At 46.8% G+C, this 26531-nt stretch overlaps 1 protein-coding gene across 20 annotated transcripts in view; it reads right to left on the bottom strand.

The window, feature by feature from the left end:
* Positions 1-26531, bottom strand: part of MAP3K13 (mitogen-activated protein kinase kinase kinase 13) — a 141160-nt gene that overhangs the window by 4780 nt on the left and 109849 nt on the right. For 15 of the 20 annotated variants that reach the window (XM_078854197.1, XM_078854196.1, XM_078854198.1 and 12 more), the window contains 7 exons: positions 24482-24591; positions 23947-24063; positions 22807-22944; positions 20064-20817; positions 14650-14720; positions 9267-9564; positions 4420-6614 (listed from right to left, as the gene is read on the bottom strand). In XM_078854197.1, the coding sequence (XP_078710323.1) occupies positions 6513-6614; positions 9267-9564; positions 14650-14720; positions 20064-20817; positions 22807-22944; positions 23947-24063; positions 24482-24591 (1590 nt within the window). In that variant the 3' untranslated portion in view covers positions 4420-6512. Of the gene's footprint in view, positions 1-1398; positions 6615-9266; positions 9565-11664; positions 11833-14649; positions 14721-20063; positions 20818-22806; positions 22945-23946; positions 24064-24481; positions 24592-26531 lie in introns of those variants that run through there. The other 5 variants (XM_078854202.1, XM_078854204.1, XM_078854203.1 and 2 more) reach the window with 4 other exon arrangements.

The raw sequence follows: 26531 nt of genomic DNA, 5'->3' as shown, positions 1-26531 counted from the left end.
AGATTCCTGGGGGCAGGGAGCATCCCTGTGGCTTCAGTGCACTGTCTCCCCTGCCTACAATTGCGGAGAGCTGCCAGTGCCACCCGCAGGGAAGGGAAACTGAGCCGGAGGGTGTTTGGAAGGCAGCTTGGTTACATTAGGCTAAATCAGACAGTGTTAGCAGGGATCCAGGGCTTGCATTTGAGAACAGGGGCTTCCTGCTTGGAGAGCAGCAGCTAAGAAAGGGATGAGTAGGGAGAAGGGCCCAAGCTCTTCTTGTTACACTGAGTCGCTGTAGGGCTTCAGTTAAGTTACCTCTCTGCCGGAAAGCTCTGCCCACCACCCTCCAAGGTGGAGACGTACCCACCTCACAGGGAGCAGCCTTCATTTGTTCAAGTCCTTGAGCCCAATTCTGCTCAGTTACATCTGCATGAACCCAGCGTAATGGCCTGCGTCAGCACCAGCGGAACTGATGCACAGCTGGCCTGGAGGGGCTGCTTACCCACGCAGTGTGGGTAGATTTCCACAAGGGCTGACTCGGGGCCTCCTTTGCCCCAGGGTTGTTTGTCCCTGCAGCATAAATAACGGGTGCAAAGCCGAGTATTTGCTCCTGCAGCCACCTGAGCACAGGATCCTTGTTCCATCACTCACCTAGGAGCCAGGACTCCCACCTACCAAGCAGGTTTGACTCTGCGATGTGCATGTCTGTCTGTGCTCTCTGGCTGCCATGGTGTGGACTGTGCCATAAACGGGCCCTGACATGTTTGCTAGGTCATCATCCATGGCTTGTGAATGTAATACATGGGGATAACGGCTGGGCCCTCTGACAAAAGGATGCATGGGACCCTAAGGGGCTGGAGTCCAGCTCTCCTTTCTGATTGCATGGCTGTTTGCTTTCATGACTGGACAGGTTCTGCTTTCTGCATGGCAACTGGGGGAGGGGAAGATTTTTCAGAGTACAAAGCAGAACAGTTGGCAGGGGAGGGTTTTGGTGGGGGGAACCCTGCTCTGGCCAGAAAGAGGGTGCCCCCCACCCCTGACTTGACTGGAGGGAGGGTAGTGGGTAAGCCCAGTGGGAGGGCTCATGGGGAGGCAGAGCCAAGACTCCGTGTGTGGGGAGGAATGGTGCGTGAGGTGCATGTGGTGATGGAGCCTGGATCTGAGTCAGCTGATGAAAACCAGCACTTCTATAAAAATACAGGGCTCAGGGCCATGCTCCCACGCCTGGGGACAAGCCCCTCCAGTCCAGGCTGGAGAGTCAGGGACTCTGGTCAGAACCAGCACAGCTGGAGTCAGAAACACAGCTAACTTCAAAGACACTTTAACTGATCAGCGATTTTCTGTCAGTTCAACAACTTCCAGTATAAATTCTTCAGACACGACACACCACCCAGACACCATGCCAAGCCTGGGACGTACTGAAGTACACTGGCTTTTTATTCCATGCATTTGTTTGCTTTGACACTCATTCTTGTTCCCATCACTGTACACAGTTCAGTACAGAAATCAAGTTTGTATCAGGAAGCCACAGCGCAGGGAGGAGAGAAAGGGAGATGAGAGAAACTGGGAAGGGCTGAGATGAAATGGTCACTTTTAACACACAGCGGGAAAAACAACATTAAACATAAACGCCAGAAGCAAGGCTGATGTTGAGGAGCTGTCAGAAGCCGTGCTGGGTGGGGAGTGGGCAGGGAGCCCACAACTCACCCTTCTCCTGGGAAGGCGAGTTTATAGGGAAGAAAAGAAAATGAAGTAGCCTGTCTACCCCTGGGGCTTTCTCTGGGCATTTCGAGCCTGCCCTTGCCCAGGCTGAACGGCATTGTTACTGGAACTTCTGCCTGCAGCTCACCCTTTGTAATGCCCTAGTGCAAACTCTGCACTCAAGCCAGACAGCGGCACCTTCTGCACTCAGCTCCACGCATATAAATCCACAGTACGTCAACATGCTTTGGTGAGGTTACATTGGGCTTACAGGAATGTAGCTGAGAGCAGACCTTGGCCTCTAGTTCTCACCTTCCTAAGAGCTACAGCCTAAGCAGCGAATGAAGTCTAGACTTTGCAGTACAAATGGACACATTCCTTTGCAGACGTTACAGAGCTATTGCCCGGAAATACAAAACTTGGCCTGCTCCTTCCCACCTTGGCACATCAGACTGCACCAACACTGGCTCAGCTGCATGGATTTTATTCATGTCATGGGTCAGGTTATGATCCTTACTCCACTGTTCCCCAAGTACCTTCATAAACTCAACCCCCTTGTTCAGAAATATGGTACCTAGCACCCCTCAGGAGCGCCAGCACCTGCAGCCCTAGGACTTTTACCTTGGTTTGGTTTTCACCCTCTGCATGCTATTTACAAAAGCTCCTGGTGCTGCGGAATCAGACATACAGCGATGGGTGAGGCTCTGCCCCTGTGGAGGGAGAGTGGCGATGGCATGTACTACCAGTTATAGCGGTACTTTTTGTGAGTGGCAAAGCCAGGACCCCAAAACAAACCCCTGAATGCCCTGCAGCATCCTATGCTGGATGAGACATGGTTTACGGAGCAAACTATTTCACTGATGTTTCAAGGAGTTTTTAAAAACAGCTCAGGCTGTTGCTCCATCCCTTGGCCTGGAAAGGCAGCCTGCCTGAGTGATGTAAATCCGAGTGTGTAGCACCCTGAGCAAGGGGAACCCAGAAACGATCATAGTTCAAGGCTGGATAGGGCCATAAGGTCATCTAGTCTGATGGGGACTAAATAATAGGTTGGAAACTTCCACAAGTAATAGTTGTTCTAGGTGCTATAATGTGGCATGTTTGAGACTGGATATCTCGGGATAGAAGCGAGAACTGAAGTATCCAGATCCCAGGGCTTCATGGCTTCTGCTTTTAGCCCTGATGACAAGATCTTGAACCTTAAAATTGCTTCTGACCTACACCTGACCGCTGCCTGCTTTGATCCTTGGCCCAGTAAAATTGGGGGTGATGGGCTCTGGTAGGTTTTTCCTTTTTAACTACCTGTTGTTTCAGGGTGTGTAGAGGTTTAGAATGTTAGAAGGAAGCTGCCAGGAGTGTGTGTGGAACGTAGGCCAGGGGCTTCAGTGCCAGGACATCCTCACATGCATGGCACACTCTACGCTAGGAAAAGTGCACATGCAAAACTAGACCATGTTGAACCTTCTGGGATGGAGTTAAGCACAGGTGCACTCAGGCTGCCTGAGCTATTGCACAGTGCACACCAAGGTCCATTCATGACCCAAGAGAGCCCGGCACCTCATACAGCATAGCTGCTGTCCACATGCTACCAGTGCATAAGGAGCAATAACGCTAGCAGGACTCCTGAGGGAGGCACTAGCTGTTGGCAGGATTTCGGATACCTGCCAGCAGGTAATGGGGGAAGTGCCTCTCAGGATGAAGAGGGGCAGCAGACCAATGCTAGGGTGGAAAGTGCCCACACCAAAGGGGATGATTTTGTACTGCCTCTCCATGAGAGTGAGGCATGATTGTGACAGACAGTGGAGATGAGCAATGTGGTTGAAGGCAAGGCCAGGAAGAAGCCTAAAGAGGTGTACAGTACAGGTAGGGCCACAAACTCACATGCTTCTCAGTATATGTTAGCAGGTGCTACTATAAAAGTCTAAGAACTTTCAGAGAACTCCCTCATGTAACTCACCAGGGGCTACCACTATCTCTGCATGCTGGCAAAACAACTCCTGTGGGCACCAGGGAATCCTTTATGCCTTCTCAAGCAGGGTCTGATTGATATGGAGTCCAAATACCTGACTCAGGGCTCTGGCAGTCTACAGCATGAGGTCGGATGGTCCCCTCTTGCTTATGCTCTACGGCTGCCTTGGGAAATGAGCACGCTCTTAAGAAAACACTTGACATCTCAGGTGAGCAGGGCTGGCTTGGCACATGGGTGCCCTCTCTGCACATCACAGTCCAGTAACCAGATCACCCTTAGCAGCACAGCTTCTGCTGGAGCTTAAAGCTCTCAGCAGGGCCAGGCATCGGCACTCCATTCTGGGGTGAACCTCCCCATCACTGGCACACTGAATTTGGTCCCCCTTGCATTTGTGGTGGTCAATCTGGCCCCTGCCTTCAATTTCTAGGGTCCTGGTCCTCTCTCCTCCTTTACCTAGCTGTTTTATGCGAGCATTTGTGACCTCCTGAGTAGCACCACCACTAGAATTGAGGCCCTGCTCTGTACTAGCAGCCGAGAAAGCCTCTCTGGAGAGGCTCGGTCAAAACTTTCTGCTTATTTCTCACTATAAAGTACTCCCTCCTGTCCAACCCTTTCCCCTCACTCCATCTGCCCTCCCCCTCCCCCCAACACTCACACCCTGTTGCCCCTTCGTTAATCAGGAGCAAACCCAAACTGTACAGTTTCACCCGTGTGGAAGATCTCTAAAGCCCATGAAACTGAGTACCTCCTCCTTCGCCTTGCAGGCCAGCCCGGACTGACACAGCCTCCAGAATGACTGTACTCTGCACGACACCAGCAGGGGAGCAAATCCTGACAGCCCCTGAAACCAGCTCTGTTCCCATCCTTCTATGATGCACAAGGAGGAAATAACATCACATGAAGAGAGAACAATTGTGCTAGCAGTAAAGCCAACCTTCTGATCTACAGAAAAGTTAATAAATAAAATAATGTAATAACTTAAGACCTACATGTAGTCCAGCTACAAAAATTTAAAAATATGGAATAATTTAACTCATACAATACTGCTCTTTGTATAAGCAAAACATTTTCCTTCATTCTTGCCACTAGGCTATAAATTACCAAGGCTACCTTCAAATCAACATTTTAACATAAAATGTAAACAAACAAAGCAACAGAAGAACCTGCCTACTGTCCATTCCTGCCGGTCATCTGAGGCTCATGCATGGTTTCTACAAGATGGCTGATTTCCCCAGGACACACTGCTCTAGCCATGCTAGCCAGACCATGAGGAAGAGCAGCTGCCTTTCCCAGGGCTCTTGAGGCAGAGCTGAAATTGTTCCAGGGGGAAAATAACTGAGAAGCGGACTAAAATCTTTGTTCTGTGTGTCAGTTAAAAGGAGCCATTTGTTTCTGAACGGAAGGCCCAGTGAGGCCCCTGGGAATACTAGGCTGGTCACTCAAATGTCAGTGCCTCTGCCTTTCAGATACCCCCACAATGCGTCAGTTTCTCCTCCAGGCTGGAATTTACAGGAGTGGGATACGCTCTTTGAGGTCCCCTACATAAAATACATCCACAACCAAAATCAAGCGCTCTCTCCTCTCCCCTCCCCCCCCCTTCCTTATGTAACTGAGTCCAAATTTTGCTTTCTGTTTTACACCAAGCCTAACATGAAGGGCAGGCAGCTGTTAATGCTTCCAAAACCAAATCATTAATAAACAGAACAAAGGGAGGGTTGATACTGTTGTCCAGGCCAACGTATTCCCTGGTTTGCTCCCAATACACAGCTCTCTCCCTTGGCGCTGGCCAGTTGTGTGGTGATGTGATAGGTGGGAGGTTGCCTCTGAAGGTTCAGTACAGGTGTCTCTGGTTTCCTCCCCAGTCTAGTTCTCAGGCTTCGCAGAATGTGCTTTCCATGCTTCTTGTGTTTCCAGCACTGATTTGATTGAATTTTTTTTAATTGAAGAAAACAAATGGGAGAATGGGAAGTGAGGAGAGGAAGTAAACTGTGGGAAAATGGCACTCTGCAGCTGAAAGATCTTTCTCTGTTCAGATGGAAATTCACACGGTTTTGTCTGCCATAGTGAAGCTGATTGGTGATGGTAAAAAGTGCTGTTATACCAAGTCTTGAGAGAGAATGAGGTTAGAATACATCTGCAGGATCTCACAACAAAATGCTGATTAAAAAATAAACCAAAACCCCATCAATTAACCCCCATTATCACATTCCTGGGGGAATGTATTGATTCAGAAGACCCTGGATGTAAGCACCTTGGTACCAAATTTCTCCAGGAACATGTCCACTTTCTGATTAAAAGTGACCCAGTGGTTATACTGAATGCCATTTGTTCATAGGTTACCTTTAGCAAGGTTTCTCTTATGCTTCTTCATTTGATAAGACTGATTGGTTTGTTTCTCTTTATCTATTCTCCAACCTTTAGGGCCATGAGGCTTCGTCCCCTGGGAGAGCAGCAGTAGATCCTGATGTGTCCATCATGCTATTTATGTAAGACTCACAAGGATGAGTCTCTTTCATTTGCTTGCTTTCTTAACTTTTTTTGCAACAAATTAATGTCTCTCTCAATATATAGTCCACTCTTTACAGTAAAAAGTGTTAAAATATAAAAAAAATAAAATAAATATCAATGTTACAGTAGCTAGATTATTCAATAAAGTACATCCCTGCCATTCTTGATTGAAATACTCAGTGAGAATTAATTTCATTTGGACATTTTTCCAGAGATTCAAGTTATTGCAGATCATTTCTGGGATGGGAAGGAGAATCAGCTTCTCTTCCTGTCGAAGTATGAGGGGGTGGGGGAAATGAAGGGAGTCTTGGGGAATCCAAATGCCAGTATCAGAAGGGCTTTGGTGGGGAATTTGTCATTACCAAGTAGCAGAACTGCAGGGCTTATTGGTCCGGACGGTTGCATCAGAACACTCCCCCTCGGAAGAGTCACAATCCGATTCTCCAAACTGTGCCTGGTTCTGTAAGGCAAAAGGACAGGGAAACTCTTTTAGTCATTTCCCTGCACTGCAGAGTGACTGCACTGGCAGGATCAGCAGCTGATTGGTAGAGGAGCAGGAGACAGGGAAAGGTCCCAATCAGTGAGCTTATCACTTCTTGTCTTCTGGCAGCCAGCAGGGGGCATTGCGGCTCCACAGAACGTCACTTCTGATCCCCAACACATAGCCACAGAGACCTGCTGGCTAGAGAGTGTAACTGGTGGAATAGGGAAAGGGAAAGCAAGGACCTTCCCCCACACACATGCCCACTGTCCTACTTCCATAAAACTGGAAGGAGAACAGCACATAGGCCAATCTAATGCAAAATTCCTAAAACCACAGAAGTTAGGGGAAGAGGGAAGGCAGAGCAAGAAAGATGAGAGAACACAGGGAATGCCACAGGGAATGCCATATCTAGTCAGACCAATCTCCTGTCTCCAACAGTGAACACAACCAGTTGCTTTACAGGAAGGTACAAGAAACTCCCTAGTGGAGAATGAGGAATAACTTGCCCTAGAGGAAATTATTCTAACCCCTTAGGCTGGTGTATGACCAAAATAGGATGGTTTATATTAGGGCTGTTGATTAATCGCAGTTAACTCATATGATTAACTCAAAAAAATTAATCACAATTAAAAAAATTAATCATGATTAATTGCAGTTTTAATCACACTGTTAAACAATAGGATACCAATTGAAATGTATTAAATATTTTGGATGTTTTTCTACATTTTCATATATATTGTATTCTGTGTTGTAATTGAAATCAAAGTGTATATTTTTTATTACAAATATTTGCACTGTAAAAATTATAAACAAAAGAAATAGTATTTTTCAGTCCACCTCATACAAGTACTGTAGTACAATCTCTTTGTCGTCAAAGTGAAACTTACAAATGTAGATTTTTTTTTTTACATAACTGCACTCAAAAACAAAACAATGTAAAACTTCAGAGCCTACAAGTCCACTCAGTCCTACTTCTTGTTCAGCCAATCGCTAAGAAAAACAAGTTTGTTTACATTTACGGGAGATAATGCTGCCCTCTTTTTATTTACAATGTCACCAGAAAGTAAGAACAGGCATTTGCATGGCACTTTTGTAGCCGGCACTGCAAGGTATTTACGTGCCAGATATGCTAAACATTCGTATGCCCCTTCATGCTTCGGCCACCATTCCAGAGGACATGCTTCCATGCTGATGACGCTTATTAAAAAAATAATGCATTAATTAAATTTGTGACTGAACTCCTTGGGGGAGAACTGTATGTTTCCTGCTCTGTTTTACCCACAGTCTGCCATATATTTCATGTTATAGCAGTCCCAGGTGATGACCTAGCACATGCTGTTCATTTTAAGAACACTTTCACTGCAAATCTGACAAAACGCAAAGAAGGTACCAATGTGAGATTTCTAAAGATAGCTAGAGCACTCAAACCAAGGTTTAAGAGTCTGAAGTGCCTTCAAAAATCTGAGAGGGATGAGGTGTGGAGCACCCTTTCAGAAGTCTTAAAAGAGCAACACTCCGATGTGGAAATAACAGAACCCGAACCACCAAAAAAGAAAATCAACCTTCTGCTGGTGGCATCTGACTCAAATAATGAAAATGAACAGGCATCAATCCGCACTGCTTTGGATTGTTATCAAGCAGAACCCATCATCAGCATGGACACATGTCCCCTGGAATGGTAACCAAAGCATGAAGGGACATATGGATCTTTAGCGCATCTGGCATATAAACATCTTGTGACGCTGGATACAACAGTGCCACGAGAATGTCTGTTCTCACTTTCAGGTTACATTGTAAACAAGAGGCGGGCAGCAATATCTCCTGCAAATAAAACAAACTTGTTTCTCTGAGCAATTGGCTGAACAAGAAGTAGGACTGAGTGGACTTGCAGGTTCTAAAATTTTACCTTGTTTTATTTTTGAATGCAGTTTTTTTTGTACATAATTCTACATTTGTAAGTTGCACTTTCACGATAAAGAGATAGCACAACAGTACTTGTATTAGGTGAATTGAAAAATACTATTTGTTTTTTTACAGTGCAAATACTTGTAATCAAAAATAAATATAAAGTGAGCACTGTACACTTTGTATCCTGTGTTGTAATTGAAACCAATATATTTGAAAATGTAGAAAACATCCAAAAATGTTTAAATAAATGGTATTATATTATTAACAGTGAGATTAATTGTGCAATTAATCGTTCGATTAACTTTTTTAATTGCTTGACAGCCCTAGTTTATATCCCTTCCATTTTATTATTTAAATTCCAATTTTTCATCCTATCTAATATAACTGTGGATGCCTCATTAGTCATATAAATGGTCTCTCTTCTTCTGATGCCTGTTAAGCTCCTGGCCTCAACAATATCTAGTGGCAATGAGTTCCACAGGCTAATTGTGTCTTGTGTAACTTTTATCAGTTATACATTTTCTGCCTTTCAATTTCTTGGAATGTTCCAGGGTGAAGAGAAGTGCCCAGTCTACCCTCTCTCTGCAGTACCCCTCTCATGGCCCCTTTCTGTGCAGTCCCAGGCTTTTGCCTCTCTAGTCATATGGATTTATTGTCTGGCTTCTAGTTATTTTCACCACCCGACAGAAGAGGAAGGGGAGTACTGAAGGCCCCACTCACCTCACAGCTGTGTTCATCTGCACAGAGCTTGCCCAACGACATCTGTGTCTTTACCCTGCGCACGGCGCACTCTTTGTCCGAAAGACCATCAGACTGAGTGGAGATCTCGATGGGGATTTCCGGAGTCTGGGACAGCATGTCCTCCAGCTTCTCAGTCAGCTGGTCTTCCAGCCTGTTGGCCAGCTCATCTGGGCTGTTTGAGTGGTCGCTGGTGTTTCCCTCCTCTCCATCGGACACGGAGAAGTTCTCAGAGCTGAAGGTTGAGTAGGACTGGCAGCTACTAATGCAGCGGTGAGGCCTGCAAGCCCAGGAAAACAGCTTAGCTTCACTTTGCCCATTCCATTCATTGCAGTGTTTCTGTTTATACTGGTAAATCACTTCCCCCACTCCACATTATTGGCCGAGCTGCTCCACTTCACTCCCAAAGGAGATTGGCCCTGACAAGCTAACCCACATCCACCGAACACTCTGTGGGAGCCTGCGTTAGGATGGTCTCCAATTGCCCCTCAGTTGCCACCTTTTTGGTAGTTCCAGTCCCATCCTCCACTTTTGTAAAGTTCACTAGGCAGGGCAAGGGGGCCAGCAAAGAACACTTCTCCAGCTGGAGCCATGTCACTGATGGTACATTTTTCAGCCCTGCCTGGGGAAAAACCCTTCTGACTGGCTCCTTTCCCCACCTCCAGAGGTGTAAGCAGCCAATCAGAGCTGCTCTCCCCACCCCTCAGAAGCTGAAATCATTCTCACAAAAGGGGAGGGGAAGAGGGAGCAGAAAGAGCCCAGGGTGGCCCCCTACTCCCTGGGAACAATGGGACAGCTCCTCTCTACCTCCTCTATACAGCACCCAACCTGGAAGTGACAGTGGGGATCCTGCCGCAGCCCTGCCCCAGGCCTTGGAGAGAGGTGAGGAACCCCAGAAGCTGCAGAAAAAGCAGAGGTAAGGTTGGGGGAGGAGAACAGATGGGGATCTGGAGGAGGCAGAATTGATGGGGAGTGGAGGGGCTGCCAGATGTGATGTCACCTTCATTTCTGTACAAAATGATAGAGCTCCCCACTTTTTTCAATCTGCTCTATGCATCGGTAACAGGCTAACCATATGTTGCTGGCCCCAAGTATTGTTGTTATTATTCAAAACAAAGCAAAACAAGTTGCTAAGATTGCAGGCACAGAGACATGCTTTGAGACAAAAAGTATTAGGAAAATGTTTAAAAGTGAATGACATGATCTGAATTTTCAAAACCTGAACTTGAGGTTTGTTTTCTGATTTTTACAAAATTCCCAGAAGAACTCTTGCTGGGACTGAGAAGTGACATGCTAAATTTCACAGGGAGTGGTCTCTACAGAGAACTTGAGAAGGAAAAGGTGTCTTTTGGAGAGGGAGGGGGCATGAAGGGCTCTGTGATGGGGTGTCTACCCCACTCAAGGCAGAGCAAGTTAGATTAGGTTAATTAACCTGATTGGCTGCACCTGAGGGAGAGCCAGGGCTTGAAAGGCTGATTGACGATGGAGCCCATCTGAGAAGGAACAAGCAGGGCTGGTATAAAGCCAGGAAGTTGGCAGCAGAAGAGGGCTGCAGGGGAAGTAGTCTGCAGTCACTCTCTGGAAGAAGGGAGTTTGGGTTGCTAAAAGTGGGTGGGGGGAAGGGTGCGAGAAGATGCAGGAAGGAGTCCAGGGAAACAGCAGCAGGGTCTGGGAGCAAGCAGACCACAGGTGCTAGACACAGGGTTCCTTGACTGGAACCCAGAGTACAGGGTGGGCCCAGTTCCCCTATGAGCCATGGGGAAGTGGCCTAGACTGGGTAGTGGAGCAGAAGAATGCCTGGGGCAGTTGTCCAGTGGGATTTTGCTACCCTGGAAAGGAAGGACTATAGTGACCTGGCCAGAGGACCAAGCCACAAAGAGAGAGCACCTTGAGTCGTAGAGAGGGAGGATGCCTGGCACATGAACAAAAGAAGGGGATGTTGGACCTGGAAGGAGCTAATGCCCAAAGCAGCCAGAAGGAGGCACCCTAGCAGTGATTGTATCCCATGAGAGGTTTATAAAATGAAGCTACCTTTAACTTTAATTATGGCACAGTGGGGCCCTGATCCTTGAATGGGACTCCTAGGTACTACAGTATCTCTTCGCTTAACATTGTAGTTATGTTCCTGAAAAATGCAACTTTAAGCGAAACGATGCTATGTGAATCCAATTTCCCCATAAGAATTAATGTAAATAAGGGGGGTTAGGTTCCAGAGAAATTTTTTCACTAGACAAAAAACTGTATTTTTATATATTATATATATATATATATATATATATATATATATATATACACATACACACACACACACACGATAAGTTTTAAACAGACAATTTAATACTGTACACAGCAATGATGATTGTGAAGCTTGGTTGAGGTGGTGAAGTCAGAGGGTGGGATATTTCCCAGGGAATGCCATACTGCTAAATGATGAACTAGCATTCGGCTGAGTCCTCAAGGGTTAACACGTTGTTAATGTAGCCTCACACTCTACAAGGCAGCACGAATGGAGGGAGGGGAGACAGCATGGCAGATAGAGACACACACACTGTGTGAGAGAGATGCACATTGCCCCTTTAAGTATGCTGACACCACTCTAAGTACATTGCCTTTTTAAGTAGATCAGCAAGTTGAGATAGCAGCTGTGGCCAGCAAGCTCCCTCTGTCCTGAGCCCTGTCGTGTCCCCACCCTGCTCTATATGGAGAAGGGGTAAGCGGGGGGCAGGAGTGGGGGGAGGGGGACACCCTGACATTAACCCCCTTCTTCCCCCCCCCACCCCTGCACAGCAAGTAGGAGGTTCCTGGGAGCAGCTCCAAGGCAGAGGGCAGGAGCAGCACATGGCAGTGTGGGGGAGGGACAGCTGAACTGCTGACAATTGGTAGCCTGCTGGGCGGCTGCTGCACAGGGAACTTAGGGGAGCGGGGAGCTGATGCGGGGGGGTGGCTTCCGGTCCACCCTGGTTCCAAGCCCCCACCAGCTAGTTCCAAGGGGCTGCTCTTCCTGCAAGCAGTGGACAAAGCAGGCAGCTGCCAAACAATGTTATAAGGGAGCATTGCGCAACTTTAAACGAGCACGTTCCCTAATTGATCAGCAATGTAACAACGAAACAACGTTAACTGGGATGACTTTAAGTGAGCAGATACTGTACTACAATAAATATTATAATAAATCCAAAGCACTGGAATACTTTCCATAGATCCCTTTTGAAGCTGTACAACTGCTCAAGCACTACAGCACAATGACTGAACATGTCCTCGCCCCTTTCCCACCTCCCTGCTTCTGCACTAACAACGTGTAGTTTTCAGCGCGCTCCTGCACTGTGATATCACAGCTACTCGCTCTTGCAGATCCCCTCTTCAGAGCCTCTTCGATCATATGTTCCACTGCCCCTCTCCTCAACACAGCACGCCTAGGGGCAGCACAGTGCACCGCTCAGCTTACCTCCTGCACTGGGACTGTATCACTGCACTAGCCCAGCAGGTGCTCCTCCAGGCAGTCTAAGCAGCACTACCTGGCTGATGCCCCTGCATGCTGAGTCAAGTGTACAGCACTTCTGAAAACCCCCTGGGCAATGAGTGGGCACTAGGTGGGCACTGACTCCATATAAATGTCCTCTCTGATGCCCCTCCACACTAGAAAAGGGTACTGTCCAGGTGGCAATGGTTTATGATTAATTAGGAAAGCAGGCGATGTCCCCTGGGGCTGAGTGAATGCACTGCGCAGCATTTTCATTCCACATGCTGAGAAATGCCACTAGCCATTTGAGTCACCTCATTTACACAAAGGTTCCCATTCTCCATGTGCTCCAGACAGCTGGGAAGAAATGATGCTGAATTTCCCATGACAATTGATGGTGGTTTTATAAAACTTGCCCACACCTTTTATTGCAGGATTAATCAGAAGGAATATGGGGTCTGTCCCAGGAGAAGAGCTTTTAATACTTCACACCTGGCAGTGGCTAACAGCTTCAGAAGATGATACAGGCCCAGATTCTATACTCTCTGAGCCACTCGATCCAGATTTTACTACATTGTCCACAAATGTGAATCCTTCAAATCCCCTTTCCATCCTAATCGTTGCAATATTTTGGTAGACATAGGTGCACCTTTGTGACCCCACTCTGGAACATTCATTCCTAGCTCTCTTTTCCTTATGGAGAAGATGTGTTGTGGGGAGCACGCTCTAATTCACACACAAATCTCTGCAGCAATCACAGGACACCCATAGCACAGCTGACACACAGGCAGAGGAGGGTGCTTTTTGTATTGACATGCTCCTTTTCCACTTTTACGCATGTGAAAATCCTTTCAAGACAAGATTCAGCAATTTCTAACACAATGAAAGTCATGGGGAACACCCATAATCTTTGACTAAAATGTTTGGAGAATGAAGGAGCCCCTGCCTAGAGCAGCCAAAGCCAACAGACCAATTCCTCCAATAGGAGGAAAGTGGGGAGCAGAATGGAGATCTTGGAGGTGGAGTGGAATCTGGATGACAGGTCCTGGGGAGGAATCAAGAGGCTGAGTAGAGAAATTCAGTATAAATTGTGAGAGCCAAATTACTGTAGCTGAGACCCAAACTAAAGGGCTGTAGTTGGATGTAGCTAATGCTCTTTCAAATGTTTCACTCGACTTCTCTCCTCAGTCCCTGGGCTTCTCTCCAGGATCCCTGCCTTCAATTACCCAAGCCCCACTTTTTCAAAGGGGGTCATGATCCCTGCCTTATGGGGACGACGTGACCCTGTTTCAGAAAACCAGGCTTTTGATCAAGTGACGTCCATGTAATCAAGGCTGCACTATTCTAGCCCAGATGCTGGAGTCATTCCCTTGCCCTCTGCAGCAACAAATCTGATAAAGAACTTTTGAAAGATGCTATCAAGGGTGCCAGACCCTGGCAGTTTCAAGCTTAATGGTACAGATATTGGAGATACCAGACTGGGTAGCAGTAGCCTCTTGCACTGGTCACACATAGTGAGGTTCCGGCGTAAACAAGCCCATAATGGAGAGGAGCTATGCTGGAGATGCCTGCAACTTCCAGGGGGCTGAAAACAGCTCAGCACAGCATGAGACATCATAGAGGGTACACTCATGTGATTGATCTTGTAGCTAGTTGGACCGGAGCTCTTGCCATAGTTTACAGTGCTGATGGTCACCACAGGACTGGCCAGGCCCTTGACAGTATCACTACAGGGTTGGATACATTTCATGCTGGAACTTGGGCAATGATTCTGCAGGGACCTATCATGCCGAGGCAGAAGGCTCAGAATTCCCAGCACAATGCCATGATGTTAAGTGAACCAGGTTAAAAAAAAAATAGATTTCTGCCTACCACTCAAGGAAGGATTGGAGGGGTTTAGCTATTTACCTCTGTCTCCGTGGGAACTCCACTTCACTGTCCACTTCTCCTTCTTCCTGTTCTGAAGAGTCATCACCACTCTGGCAGGGGGAAAGAGAACAATGTTATTGGACTGATTTAAAACAATCATATAGCTATCTAGCTGCCACTTGGTTCTCTGGTACAAAGCCACTGCATCAAAAGGTTTCATAGTGTTTAAAGCCAGAAGGACCCTTAGATCATCTACTTTGATCTCCTGAATATCGCAGACCATTAATTCACACCCAGTTACCACCATATGGAGCCCAGTATCCTGGGTAAACTAAAACATTTCAAAAAAAGAAAAGGAGTACTTGTGGCACCTTAGAGACTAACCAATTTATTTGAGCATAAGCTTTTCACGAAAGCTTATGCTCAAATAAATTGGTTAGTCTCTAAGGTGCCACAAGTACTCCTTTTCTTTTTGCGAATACAGACTAACACGGCTGTTACTCTAAAACATTTCAGTCCTCAAGAGACTAAGCTGCTGTGTGCCACAGGCAGAGAACAGGGGGACCGAGGTGCCACCAATGCCTGAGGCCCCAGCAATGGCAGGGAACAGATAGATGACATATGCTAAGATGATCCCAGCAGATGAACCAATCCCCCATGCTGCAGAGGAAGGTGAAAACCTCCAAAGGTCCCAGCCAATCTAACCTGGGGAAAAATTCCACCCTGACCTCTAATCTGGTGATCACTTAGATCCAGAGCACATGAACAGAGCCACACCAACCAGGCATCTAAAATACAGGATTCTCTGTACCACATCAGATCATTTTGTCCACCCCATCTGGTGTCCCATCTCCAGCCAGGGCCAATCCCTACTGCTTCAAAGGAAGGCAAAAAAACCCTAAATTTCAAAATACATCCAGCTAATTACGCATCAAGGGAAAAAGTTCACCTTTAGTGCTCAGGGAGGACAGCTGAAGCCATGAGGCCTGAGATTAAATTATATTAATTGCCATAATGCAGACCTGCAAGTGTTCTGAGCATGCTGAGGGCAGTTCAGAGAATCTGTACTCTCCATGGCCCATGAAGGAAGGGAGTGACTACAGCACTCCAAACAAATAAGGAGTCAAAAACTTCTGCAAGCTAAAAGCTATGAAAAGTGGAATGGTGCAGGAAACTCTGAGATGTGGCAAATGTTTCACACTGGACGGACACAGACATTTGACTGCTGATCAATTTAACAGGAGATACAACCAATCGGGTCTTAGAGTCATCATGCCTGAAAATTACGAAGGTCTGAGTTAAAATACCCAGGGCAACTTCTGAGATACTGGAATATCCCAGCAATATTCCTGAAATGGGGACATTTAACATAGAGTTTAGATCTTGTCTTCACAGGGACACTGACTAGCAGTATAATTGTACTGCTATAGCTATGTTGGTATTACTCCCATATAGATACTCTATTCCAGAAGACAAGTGACTTGGTCCTTGCATAATTACTCTGTTTTGTGTTTTGCAGTGGGGTAATTTTTCCGGAATAAAGTCACTTTTTTTTCCAGAATAGTGTCCACATGGGGAATTATACCAACCTAACTACAGCAGTGAATTCTGCCACTAGAGTTTTGCCAATTTCCCTGCATAGGCAAGCCATACAGTCCTTTAAGTGACAAGATGACCAAAGACACAGAATTCAGCAGGGACTAAATAATGTGCTTTATTGTGGAATTATTAGTACTTAGTTTTGAAATATTCTTTGACAGCCACAAGGTCACACCTGAAAGAAAATTATTCCAATTCTCTGTTTCCAAAATTATATCATTACGGAGAGATGTACAGTACTTTGGAGTGATAATATAACATGACAAAAATACTGAAAGAAAACTGATAGAAATGAGGTAGAATATGAAACAGCACTGGATTCTGGGGACATCCCAAAGGTTTATCATGATATTAGAAGCAGTAGAGTATAACCAGAAGAACTAAAACAAGTAGAATTAGAGTAATAAGGATACAGTCACATAGTCCTCATAACTCTCCGAACAAGCTAGCTGTCTCTAGTCAATAATACATAAAAGCAGGGGAGATATCTGAGAAAATTAAAGTGAGAGGACACCAGAGTCTGAAGGAAGCAAAAAGGCAACTGTGACAGAATTGGAACTGTTCATTAGTCATCATGAATGCTGGATGTTGACCTGGTTATGGGGAGGTTTACTGTACAGTTTTAGTTTAATACGGGGCTATTGGGAAAACAAGCAGGAAGGAAAAGAATAGCCACTCCTCTGCAAACATTTGAGGGTTAAAAGACACTACCAGGAGAGGAAAAAGCCTGAGAACTGGAAGATCAAAAGGACTATAGCAGCTTAAAAAAGAACACTCTCTCACAAGGAGTTGTTCAGGGGAACCAAACTAAGGCCATGACTACATTACCGCTTATGTCGGCAAAACTTATGTCACACGGGTGTGAAGAAAACACCCCCTGAGCGACATAAGTTGCACCCACAGAAGCGCCGGTGTGCTCAGCGCTATGTTGGTGGGAGAGCTTCTCCCACTGACAGTCACTGCCACTTGAGGTGGTTTTATTTTGTCAACGGGAGACCTCTCTCCCATCGACCTCAGCTGTGCTACTGTAAGCTCACTATTGTAGACATGGCCAAAGAGGCAGGTACCCGTTGGAGGTGTTGGAAGAAGCTGGGCCTGCCTATGTTACCATCACCCCTCTCCCCAGGCTTCAGAGCCCAAGCCCGAATGTCTACATGGCTATTTTCAGTGCCATAGCACGAGACCCACAAGCCTGAGCTTGCAGACCCAGGCTTTGAGAATCATGGCCACAGGGTTTATTGCTATGTAGACATATCCTAAATGCTTTGTCCCTACTGTTGAAACAAACACCACCCTGATATAAGAAGGCTGGCTGGTCACTATATACACCACCAATCACAGACTCCTAAAGGGAAGAATCACAGGCGTCAAAACCAGTCAGATCTGTTGGGGTAAGTGGTGTTGATCCAGAGGGCATGGCAACCCAGGGCCTTGTGTAAGAGTGGCACCTAATAAAGTCACAAGGCCTGAGACCTGGGCTGCACTAAGAGAAACCAGAGATGGCACAGAGATGCAGCTAGCCCTGTAGTCATGACAGCATCACTGGAAGCTGGGAGCAAGCTAGCTTTGACAGTATGCTGAGCTCAATAATCCAACCAAGAAATGATCATGCATGGCTTTTGTATTAAGATTTGACTACAAATGAGATTTAACTGCTTTCTCTGGTATTTTTCTCAAAATCTAATGTCCTCCTGGCAGACTTCTGGCAGATCATTTGTATTTCTCCTCCAATGTAGCTTGTCTTTTTCCATGTTCACCCTCCCTTCTTATATCTTCTTTTCTATCTCTTGAAAAATTGATTATTTTGTTTATTATCTTATACACAAAAAACGACATTAAAAGAACATTATTAAGGTTGCAAAGTCAAGCACTGAAAAATTAGGAAATGCCAGGCTGCCTGCATAACGTTTATTTGTCTCCCTTGTGTATATGCATTATGATACATTCTTTAATTATGTAACTGCCTTAACCCTGACACCATCCTTTCTCTTCCTGCAATCCCCTGCCTTGTTCACTAAACACCTTCCAAGTTCCACAACAAATGAGACAGGGCCCTATAGAAAAAAGCAATGATTCATCCCCAGAGCAGCTCCATCCTGTGTACTGATGGAGGCAGGGGTCCTGTGGAAAAAAATAGCATGTGATCATGTAATTAAAGACTGCCTCATAACGCATACACACAGGAGGGTTGATTTAAGGTTGCACAGGCAATCTGAATTCTGGCATTTCCAAACTGTGGAATGCTTGACTTTGCAACCTTAATAATGTTATTTTAATGTAGTTTTGTGTGTGTAATTTTCTAGGGCTTTTTTAAAAAGCAAACTGGAAAAAAAAATCCATCGTGTGGAACCATACCGCCAACCACATGGGCCATCAGTAAGGTTGGAAGCTTTAGATCCACTGCACTAACCTCTTCCACTTTAGCTAACAGAGTAACTGATAGCAGTAGTAGATTGTCATCCTCTGTGTGGCCCAGCCACAAGAGGGAAATGAGGCACACATTTTGTCAGTGGGTTTCATAGCTATTTGTTGCCAGTACAGGAAATGTTGTGACTCGGGAATCCTCCATTCTATTCCAGGTTATGAAAGGAATGCACTTCAGTGTTGAGACCCTTCAGGTCCTATTCCCCCAAAGTCTGACATATTCTGTGCCTGGCCCCAACAACCTGTGTTTGTCCCAGTTCCAGTCTCCATCCCATCTCACTTCACCTTCACAACCCAGTCCCATTTCAATCCCCTTTGTTCCAGTCCCCAGTCCCAGTCTCTCCTCTGGCCAGCTCCTCTGTTCTCTGCATTCCAGCCAGGCTGGTTCCCACATCTCCTTGTTGAGTACCAACAGGGGAAGTATTGAGAGCACAAAAGACTATATCCCTTCTCTCAGGTCCTGTTCCTGGCACCAAAGCACTCCCAGGCTGCAAAGAAGAGCAATTGCAGGGAAAGTCCTTCAGTTCCTGGCTGGAGCATGCTCAGTGCAGACAGAATCTTTGGGGTATTTAGCTGCCAAAGCCTCTGCTGAGCATGAACAAATTGCAACTTTTGGAATCTTATATCTCACAGGAATTCCAAAAGGCATTTTGCTAACACTAGGGCAACACCTGTGGCAAATTTAGAGACTAACCAGTTTATTTGAGCATAAGTGTTCGTGAGCTACAGCTCACTTCATTGGATGCATCATGCATCCGATGAAGTGAGCTGTAGCTCACGAAAGCTCATGCTCAAATAAATTGGTTAGTCTCTAAGGTGCCACAAGTCCTCCTTTTCTTTTTGCGAATACAGACTAACACGGCTGCTACTCTGAAACCTATGGCAAATTTGGAGCTCTTGCTCCAAAGCATAGAGGAACTAAAGCTTCTCAAAGAAATGGTTGTAAGAATTTTTTCTAACATGGGCAAAACAATATAATTTTCCCTGACTCTGTTCTGAGAAATGGCTGGACCATTTTTTCTAGTTTAAAAAAACAAACAAAAAACCTTTAGTCAGAGACAGACACTTGGCCTGGTAAGTTTCCGTCCAGACAGTTAATGTTTGGCAAAGTTACAGGTAACTTAAAGGAGCCTTATAATGGGAAGTGTTAGGCCACCTTAACCACATGTAGTACTACTACCTCCACCTATAACCTTCCCAATAAAAACTACTTTTAAAAGGATGTCAAGGTTGCAAAACAAAGCACACAAATTAAAATTAAAGTTGCATGCACAACCTTAACTCTGCCCCTTTGTGTATGGATTGCTATACAAAGTTTTTTTACATAGATACTAACTCTCAAACAATACTATACCACATTGTACAATTTTTTCCAGACAATTTTAAACATTAGACAATTGTTATTTTAAAGACTACTTTCCTGTCTTTACCTTTTGAATAGGTCTGGGTTTGCAAGGTAGCACTGGGGTAGCCTGGTGTTGAGGGGTGCCTAGCAATGACACTGACTTGCAGCTGTTGAAGTCTTCCTCCTCCATCTTTTCAGGAAGCTGGGCCTTTTCAGACAAGGGACCACACGTTGTCGATTCAGGGTGGTTCATCCCTGGTTCAATGGATGGCATCTGTTTCTGACCACTGTTTGCCTGCCTGCACTGAGAGCAGGGGTTGTGTGGGTCTGCTTTACAACACTGCCAATGATCAACCTTATGTTCCTCATTCTCCAAATTCCTCCGACAATCTGCTTCCATAGCAGTAGAGATGAGATCGGGGCTGGAGCCGGACACGCGCCTTTGGGCATGGTTACTGAGGGGGCTCCGCAGGGCTGCTGCAGGGCCAAAGTACCTCAGGTTGTTCGCACAGTTCGCGATGTCTTGCCCCATGATGTTTAGCCTGGGGTGATGGCCATGGTAATGGGGGTGGCTATGCTGCTGGTGCTGCTGTAGGCTGGAATGATGAGAATGAGGATGATGATGAGGTGGTTGGGGTGAGTTGTCCTGTGCTGGTTGGTTTTTCAAGATCCCTGCAAATTCATTATAGCTGCCTTTGCTGTTCCCTCGTCGGTGACGTGGTTTGCAGCGGTATCGGCCTTTATTACTGAGTGTTGACATTTTGGGACTTCCTGAGACTGGTGAGCCATTGGGTGCCACCTCTGTACTGGATATGCCCTCTGACTTCAGCAGGTCTGGCCTGGGAGACAGGTGAAAACTGGATTTAACTTTGAAGGCAGAACGAACCCATGGCATCAGTCTGGGACCAGTGACTCAGTCAGCAGGAGTAAGCACAAGCAGCTGCACCAGACTCTGCTTACTACGGTCTATGGACATTCTTTCCCTTCTGTTGATTGGCTGTTGGGTCCAACTCCCTTCCCTCTATCCCCACTCATGGTCCTTCACATCTGCTTCTCTCCTATGACCCTCCCTGGTCCCTGTGACCGATATTGCAACCATGGGCTGTATCTTTGGCAGAACATACTGTGTTAAGTTTGCGTATCACTGTGGGCCAGCGATGGTTCGTATGATTGTGTTCTATTGATGCAGGAGCGTTACCACAGCACCTCCAGGAACTTGAAACAGCGTGGGAAGATTAAGGGGAATCACTCACAACTGTAAACCTCTGCAGAGAGGTACCACCCATTGGGAGGCTTCCATATACTGGTTCAAGCTGCGTTTTCCAGAGTTCTACAGACCAAAAAAGGGCTTTGGGCATAAAAAAAATTGTGTTTAAACTGACTCAAGACCCTCTTTCTGATCCAGCAGGACCTTATGTCCAAGGTCCCCAATCCTTGTGGAAGGATTGGAAATGTTTTGTCCTACTATGATTGTTGGGGGATTCCTGGTATGTTTAGCTACTGGAACGTTTATTGTTTTAATGTTTTCTCTGTAATACCTTTCCCTTAAGAATAAATGTGCTTGCTTAGGAAGAGTTGTGCGGTAATTTGTAATTGCTGGCAATACACTGGCTCTTGGAGAGAAAGCAATGCACAGGCACTGGACTTCAGGCAGACTGGCTTGCTGGCAATATCACTGTGTAAGGCCAGGAGCTGTGCTGCCGTAAAATGCTCAGTCAGGAGGAAGAGACACTCAGGTCTACACCCAAGAGAGGTGACAGCTAGGAGCTGGAAACCTTAAGCAGGTGCCCTTGAGGGAGCACAGGAGCAGTTACCCAGAAACGGTGACATTCCCCTCCTACCTTTCTCTCCTCCCCATCCCTCTTTGTCCCCTCTACAGCCTGTCTTTCCATTTAGTTAATCCCCTCCTAAATTAAAAAACCCACTAACTTCCCACCAATAAATCATGACACTAACACATCTGCTTGTATGTTTTATCCCCTTCCCACACACTTTGTCTTTTCTATTTAGCTTGTAAGCCTCGGGGCAGGGACTGTATCTTTTACGTATCTGAGCAGGGCCCAATACAAAGAGGTCTCCAGGTGGCACAAGACAAACAATAACAGTGGCCAGTTCATTTCAGCTACACAGGAATAATCATTATTCATTGATTGTTAATCAGTGAGTAGAATCCCAACAACCTAGGGAAAATGGCTGAAAATCTGTCTGCATGAAACTTGCCTGAGGTTACACAGGGACTGTGGGGCTGAGCTAGGTGCCTCAGCAACAAGGCCATCCTTCCAGATGACTTGGATCCTGTTTCTGGCCACTCTCCACGTTCCCTACTGCATTAGCATCAGGGCCACTGATGAGCGGGCACTAAATTTGCTCAGACTAGGAGATATTAGTTTCTCCCTGCCAGCCCTGCAAATTCCATGGGGTTCTGAGTGTCAAGCTGGGTTCTTTCTGGCTCCTGTATCACCACCAATAAAAATATTCTGTGGACCCAATGTTTCACCAGGGTTGCCCACGTGTAACTGAGGGCAGAATTTGTCCCTACAACATGAACTTAATTAACAACTGTGTTGATGGTGTTGCAGTCAGACTAGAGTCCAGTTTACTTAATCCTAGCTGCGCTGGTTCTGCTTTGCTAGCAGGACTCAAAGGACAGAACCCTGCTTGGCACTGAAGAAAGCAGGCACATTACAGAACACGCAGAGGAAGCAGATCTGTTGTGCAAGAAGCAGCCATTTTCATCCAGTCACATTTGCAAGACAAACCACACTTGTCACTCTTGTGTAGGACTTGCTTCCCTGGCTAGGATTTTGTTTTGTGTAGAGGTTTCTTACCGTTTGGTCTGGCTCCCTGGCTTATGAGTGACCCCTTTCCTTTTCATCAGCTTCTCTACCGCAATGGGGTGGATTATCGGTCTGACTGGATGACGCTTGTAAGTCCCAGGATATTTCTTTTCCACCGCTTGTTCCCGTCTGGAATACGGAACAAAGAATAAATCCCTAGCCTCCTCTCTGTAAAATGGAAGTTACTGTTGGATGCAGTGGCGGATTAGCCACTGGCCCAATGGAGCCCGTGCCCAGGGGCCCCGGCCAATTGGACTGAGACATGGGGGTTTGCCCTGCTCTGCTCGCCCCTCTGGTGGCAGAGCAGGACAAGCCCCAGCACCCCAACCCCACTCCCCAGCAGGAGCGCTGGACAGGCGGAGCAGGACAAGCCTCTGCACCCCAATCCTACTCTCCAGCAGGAGCGCCAGGTGGAGGAAGCAGGGCAACCCCCTACGCCCCGACCCCACTCCTCAGCAGGAAAGCAGGGCAGGCTGACGAAGCGGGGCAAGCTCCTGCACCCTGATCCTGCTTCTCAGAAGGAGCGCTAGGGTGAAGGGGGGGGGGGGGAACTGCTCTGGCCCAGGACTCCACAAAATTGTAATCCACCTCTGGCTGGATGGAAAAGCAGCTGTGACCTAAGTGGTGATGCACACTGTGTGCTTGTTTCATGGACTGACAAGGTATGTGGTATGTTTTGCACTTAGAAAGAGCCTAGTTATTTTCTACTCTCTTTGCAGGGAGCAGGTGTCTTATCTGTGGCCCTGGTACATAGTTTAGGGAACGCTGTCTCCTCTCTTTACAGAGAGGCTGATGGCAGGGGCCATTTAACACAGCTGGTAGCAAAGTATGAAAGCTCTCTTCTCTCTCAGTCATCAGCTGCAGGATAAAGAGGAGGATGTTTACAATAAGGAGTCTGTCATTCACCATCCTTAAAAAGAATACCCTTCAATCTGGACAATGACTTAGAGAGATCAAGCAGAGACTCAGCCGCCTGGTCCTTTATCCAGGTCTGGAAGCTTGCTGCTAGAGGCTCAATCTGAAGGCATGTGGCGTAGTTTAGAAAGGACACCTATTTATTCCCAGTTCAGAACCACCTCCTGTATATGAGCATGTGTGTATGTATGCTCCCCTCTTCCCAGATATACATACTTAATTAGCTCCTTCTCGCGGACCTCCAGCTGCAGCATGATGGCGCTAAGCTCCATGTACAAGTTATTGGCTCGCTCTAGCTTCCTCTCATAATGTTCACGGATGTCTAATGCGTGCCTGTTAACAAGAAAGGAAAACCAAGGCTCAACTGGACAACCTGGGGATCCTGACCCAAGAAGGGCAGAACAAACACTTCTTATTTGAGAATGGGGGAGGGGTAAACCAGCAATGTTCTATGGCCTAGTTATCACTAGGGTTTACCTTGACAGGCCAACACATGTGAAAACTACCACTTCAGCTAATGTGGTTAAAAACACATCTGTTTTCCTCGTGGGGTTGCTCTTGAAGTGCATTTCTGCAGAAGCCTTCAGAAGGGAGTGTGCATTTGCAAATCAGGAGACAAGTTAGAGGTTAATGTTCAGAAACAAAGGGATCTGATTAACTCAGAGAGGCAGGGGGGTCATTACATCTCACTGCGGCCAATAGCCCCAAGGGGGTGGAGTAGCAGAGGAGCGGGGTGAGATCCTCAACAGACCTGAGCTCTTCTCTTCGGCGACGAATCAGCTCTTCGTCTAGCCGGTGTATGCAAGTTCCTTCACTCTTAATTTTCTCAAAGTGCTTCTTTACTTCTTCTCTCCATTCAGCCTATGGGATGGCATTTTATATTCATGGTTACACAGGCCTCATGATTCATGGCAAAGGCAACTCTGCAGCAGAGGAGTTCATTCTTCTATTACTGGGTCATTCCCATATTCAGGCTATCATTTATGCGTGTCATCACCTGTCCACCAAAGAGCTTCTGTCCTGATCTGTCACACCCCTGCAGTATGGAGCCACCCTACAGCCCATCCATCCCAGTCCTGGCCTGCAGCTCCCTGTTGCTATTCCAGCATTTGGGCTGCCCTCACCAATGACTAGTAGTACCGCCTAGACTCAGGTATAGTGCAAGCAGGCATCATGCAAGTTTCCACACACAGCTCTGTAACGCACTCAGTCCTGACCTGCAAAATTCCCTGTTATCTCTGTTCAATCTACCGAGGCTCTTAAACGTCACCTACCCTGCAAGTATGGAAGTGCCCTTCAGATTCCAGCTCCCCCACAGAAGACTACAAAGCACATCATATGGAAGTAAATGTCCACCTGGCATTAGGCTTCTCAAAGTCATTTCACATGGCCCCTGAGTTAGATCTGAACTGTGCGATTAAAACCGCAACGTTCACGGCCGCTCAGTGAGTGCGTACTGTGAGATCCCAGCTCTAAGTGGCTATTGCAGGCACTAGGGCCATCAACACCGGGTGACTGCCTGGTAAGCTAAGACTTACATATGAGCTGTTTAGTAATCTTAAAATATGTTTTCTCTGTAATGTCTTTGTTCTGAATAAATAATACTTATGAAGCCTACGAAGGCTGGCTGGTCACTGGTTAACCCTGTTATTGCTCCCAAAAGAACAGGATGGCAGGTGCTGAACTTAAACCAGGGTTACTAAAATGATCATAGTGAATTGCAGCCTAACTCCCTGCTCTACTGGGAGAAAGTCACAGAACCTCGCCCCAAGAAAGACGATAAGCTAGAGACCTAAGCATGGTGCCTGCCCTCAAGGAGGTCACGAAGAAGTCATGCAGTTCTCTCGGGAACTATGATATCAGTGACTGAAAGTGGTTCCCACAGCACTCCTGTATTCTGCCCCTGCTCCCTCACATACAGTCAAGCGGGTTGTGTAATGAACCCTACCTGGTCTGCTTCCAGCAGAAGCTGCATAAGATCAGCAGAATAGTCCTGTTTCTCACTAAGCCCTCCCATCCTGTCACATCAGTTCCCCACAAATCAAAGCCAGGGCATGCCTGCATTCACTTCGTGCTGTGCAGCCCACCCAGAGCCAAGTCTCAAGTTGCTGCTAAGAGTCCCAGGAACCCCATGGACATAAACTTTGCTGCCCATTGTAGTTCTATCTTAATGAGTGTTTGGTCACTTTCCAAGTTTATGAGGCCTGGTAGTGTGTCTACTGGCACAGTATTAACCCTCTAAAGAAGTCCCTAGCCCTTGTGGCCCTAATGTGTAGAATCACACCTTGTGTGCTCACTCACCATACAGGACAGAGGGGATCATCCCCATCTTTCACCCTGGGAGCAGCTGATAGGGCCAGGGAGCTGGGACCCTGGGGATCCTGCACAGCTGTCTTTGTCCCTTTTGATTACTCCCTTGCAGTCCTAGGTCCCTTCACTGTTCTGGAATGGCTCTTTCATCTGTTCAGCTCGCTGCCCTTCCCTGCTCCACCATAGCTGTGGTGGTTCCTCTGGCAGCTCAGCCTCCAGGCGGCCCTCTGTTTGCACCCTGCAGCCAGACTCCAAGTACTGCTCCATTGGCAGCAGGTCCATTTGTCTCCTGCTGTCTGGGGCTTAGCCTGGAGCCAGTGAGACCCCCCAGCATGTGAAGGAACGGGGAAATGTGTGTGGATGCAGGGCTCAACTCTACCTCCTGCTGAGACATGTTTCCAGGCTCCAGACAAGTCTAGACTAGCAGCCCTCACTTCCTTTTCATCTGTGCCTGCCTCTTTGCCCAGCCATCCCTGTCCTGGGCTTAGTAC

Source organism: Lepidochelys kempii, chromosome 9 (assembly GCF_965140285.1).
Source record: "Lepidochelys kempii isolate rLepKem1 chromosome 9, rLepKem1.hap1, whole genome shotgun sequence".
Classification (NCBI taxonomy): Eukaryota; Metazoa; Chordata; order Testudines; family Cheloniidae; genus Lepidochelys; species Lepidochelys kempii.
The sequence above is the reverse complement of the archived record's forward strand: the minus strand, read 5'-3'. Positions and strand labels throughout refer to the sequence as shown.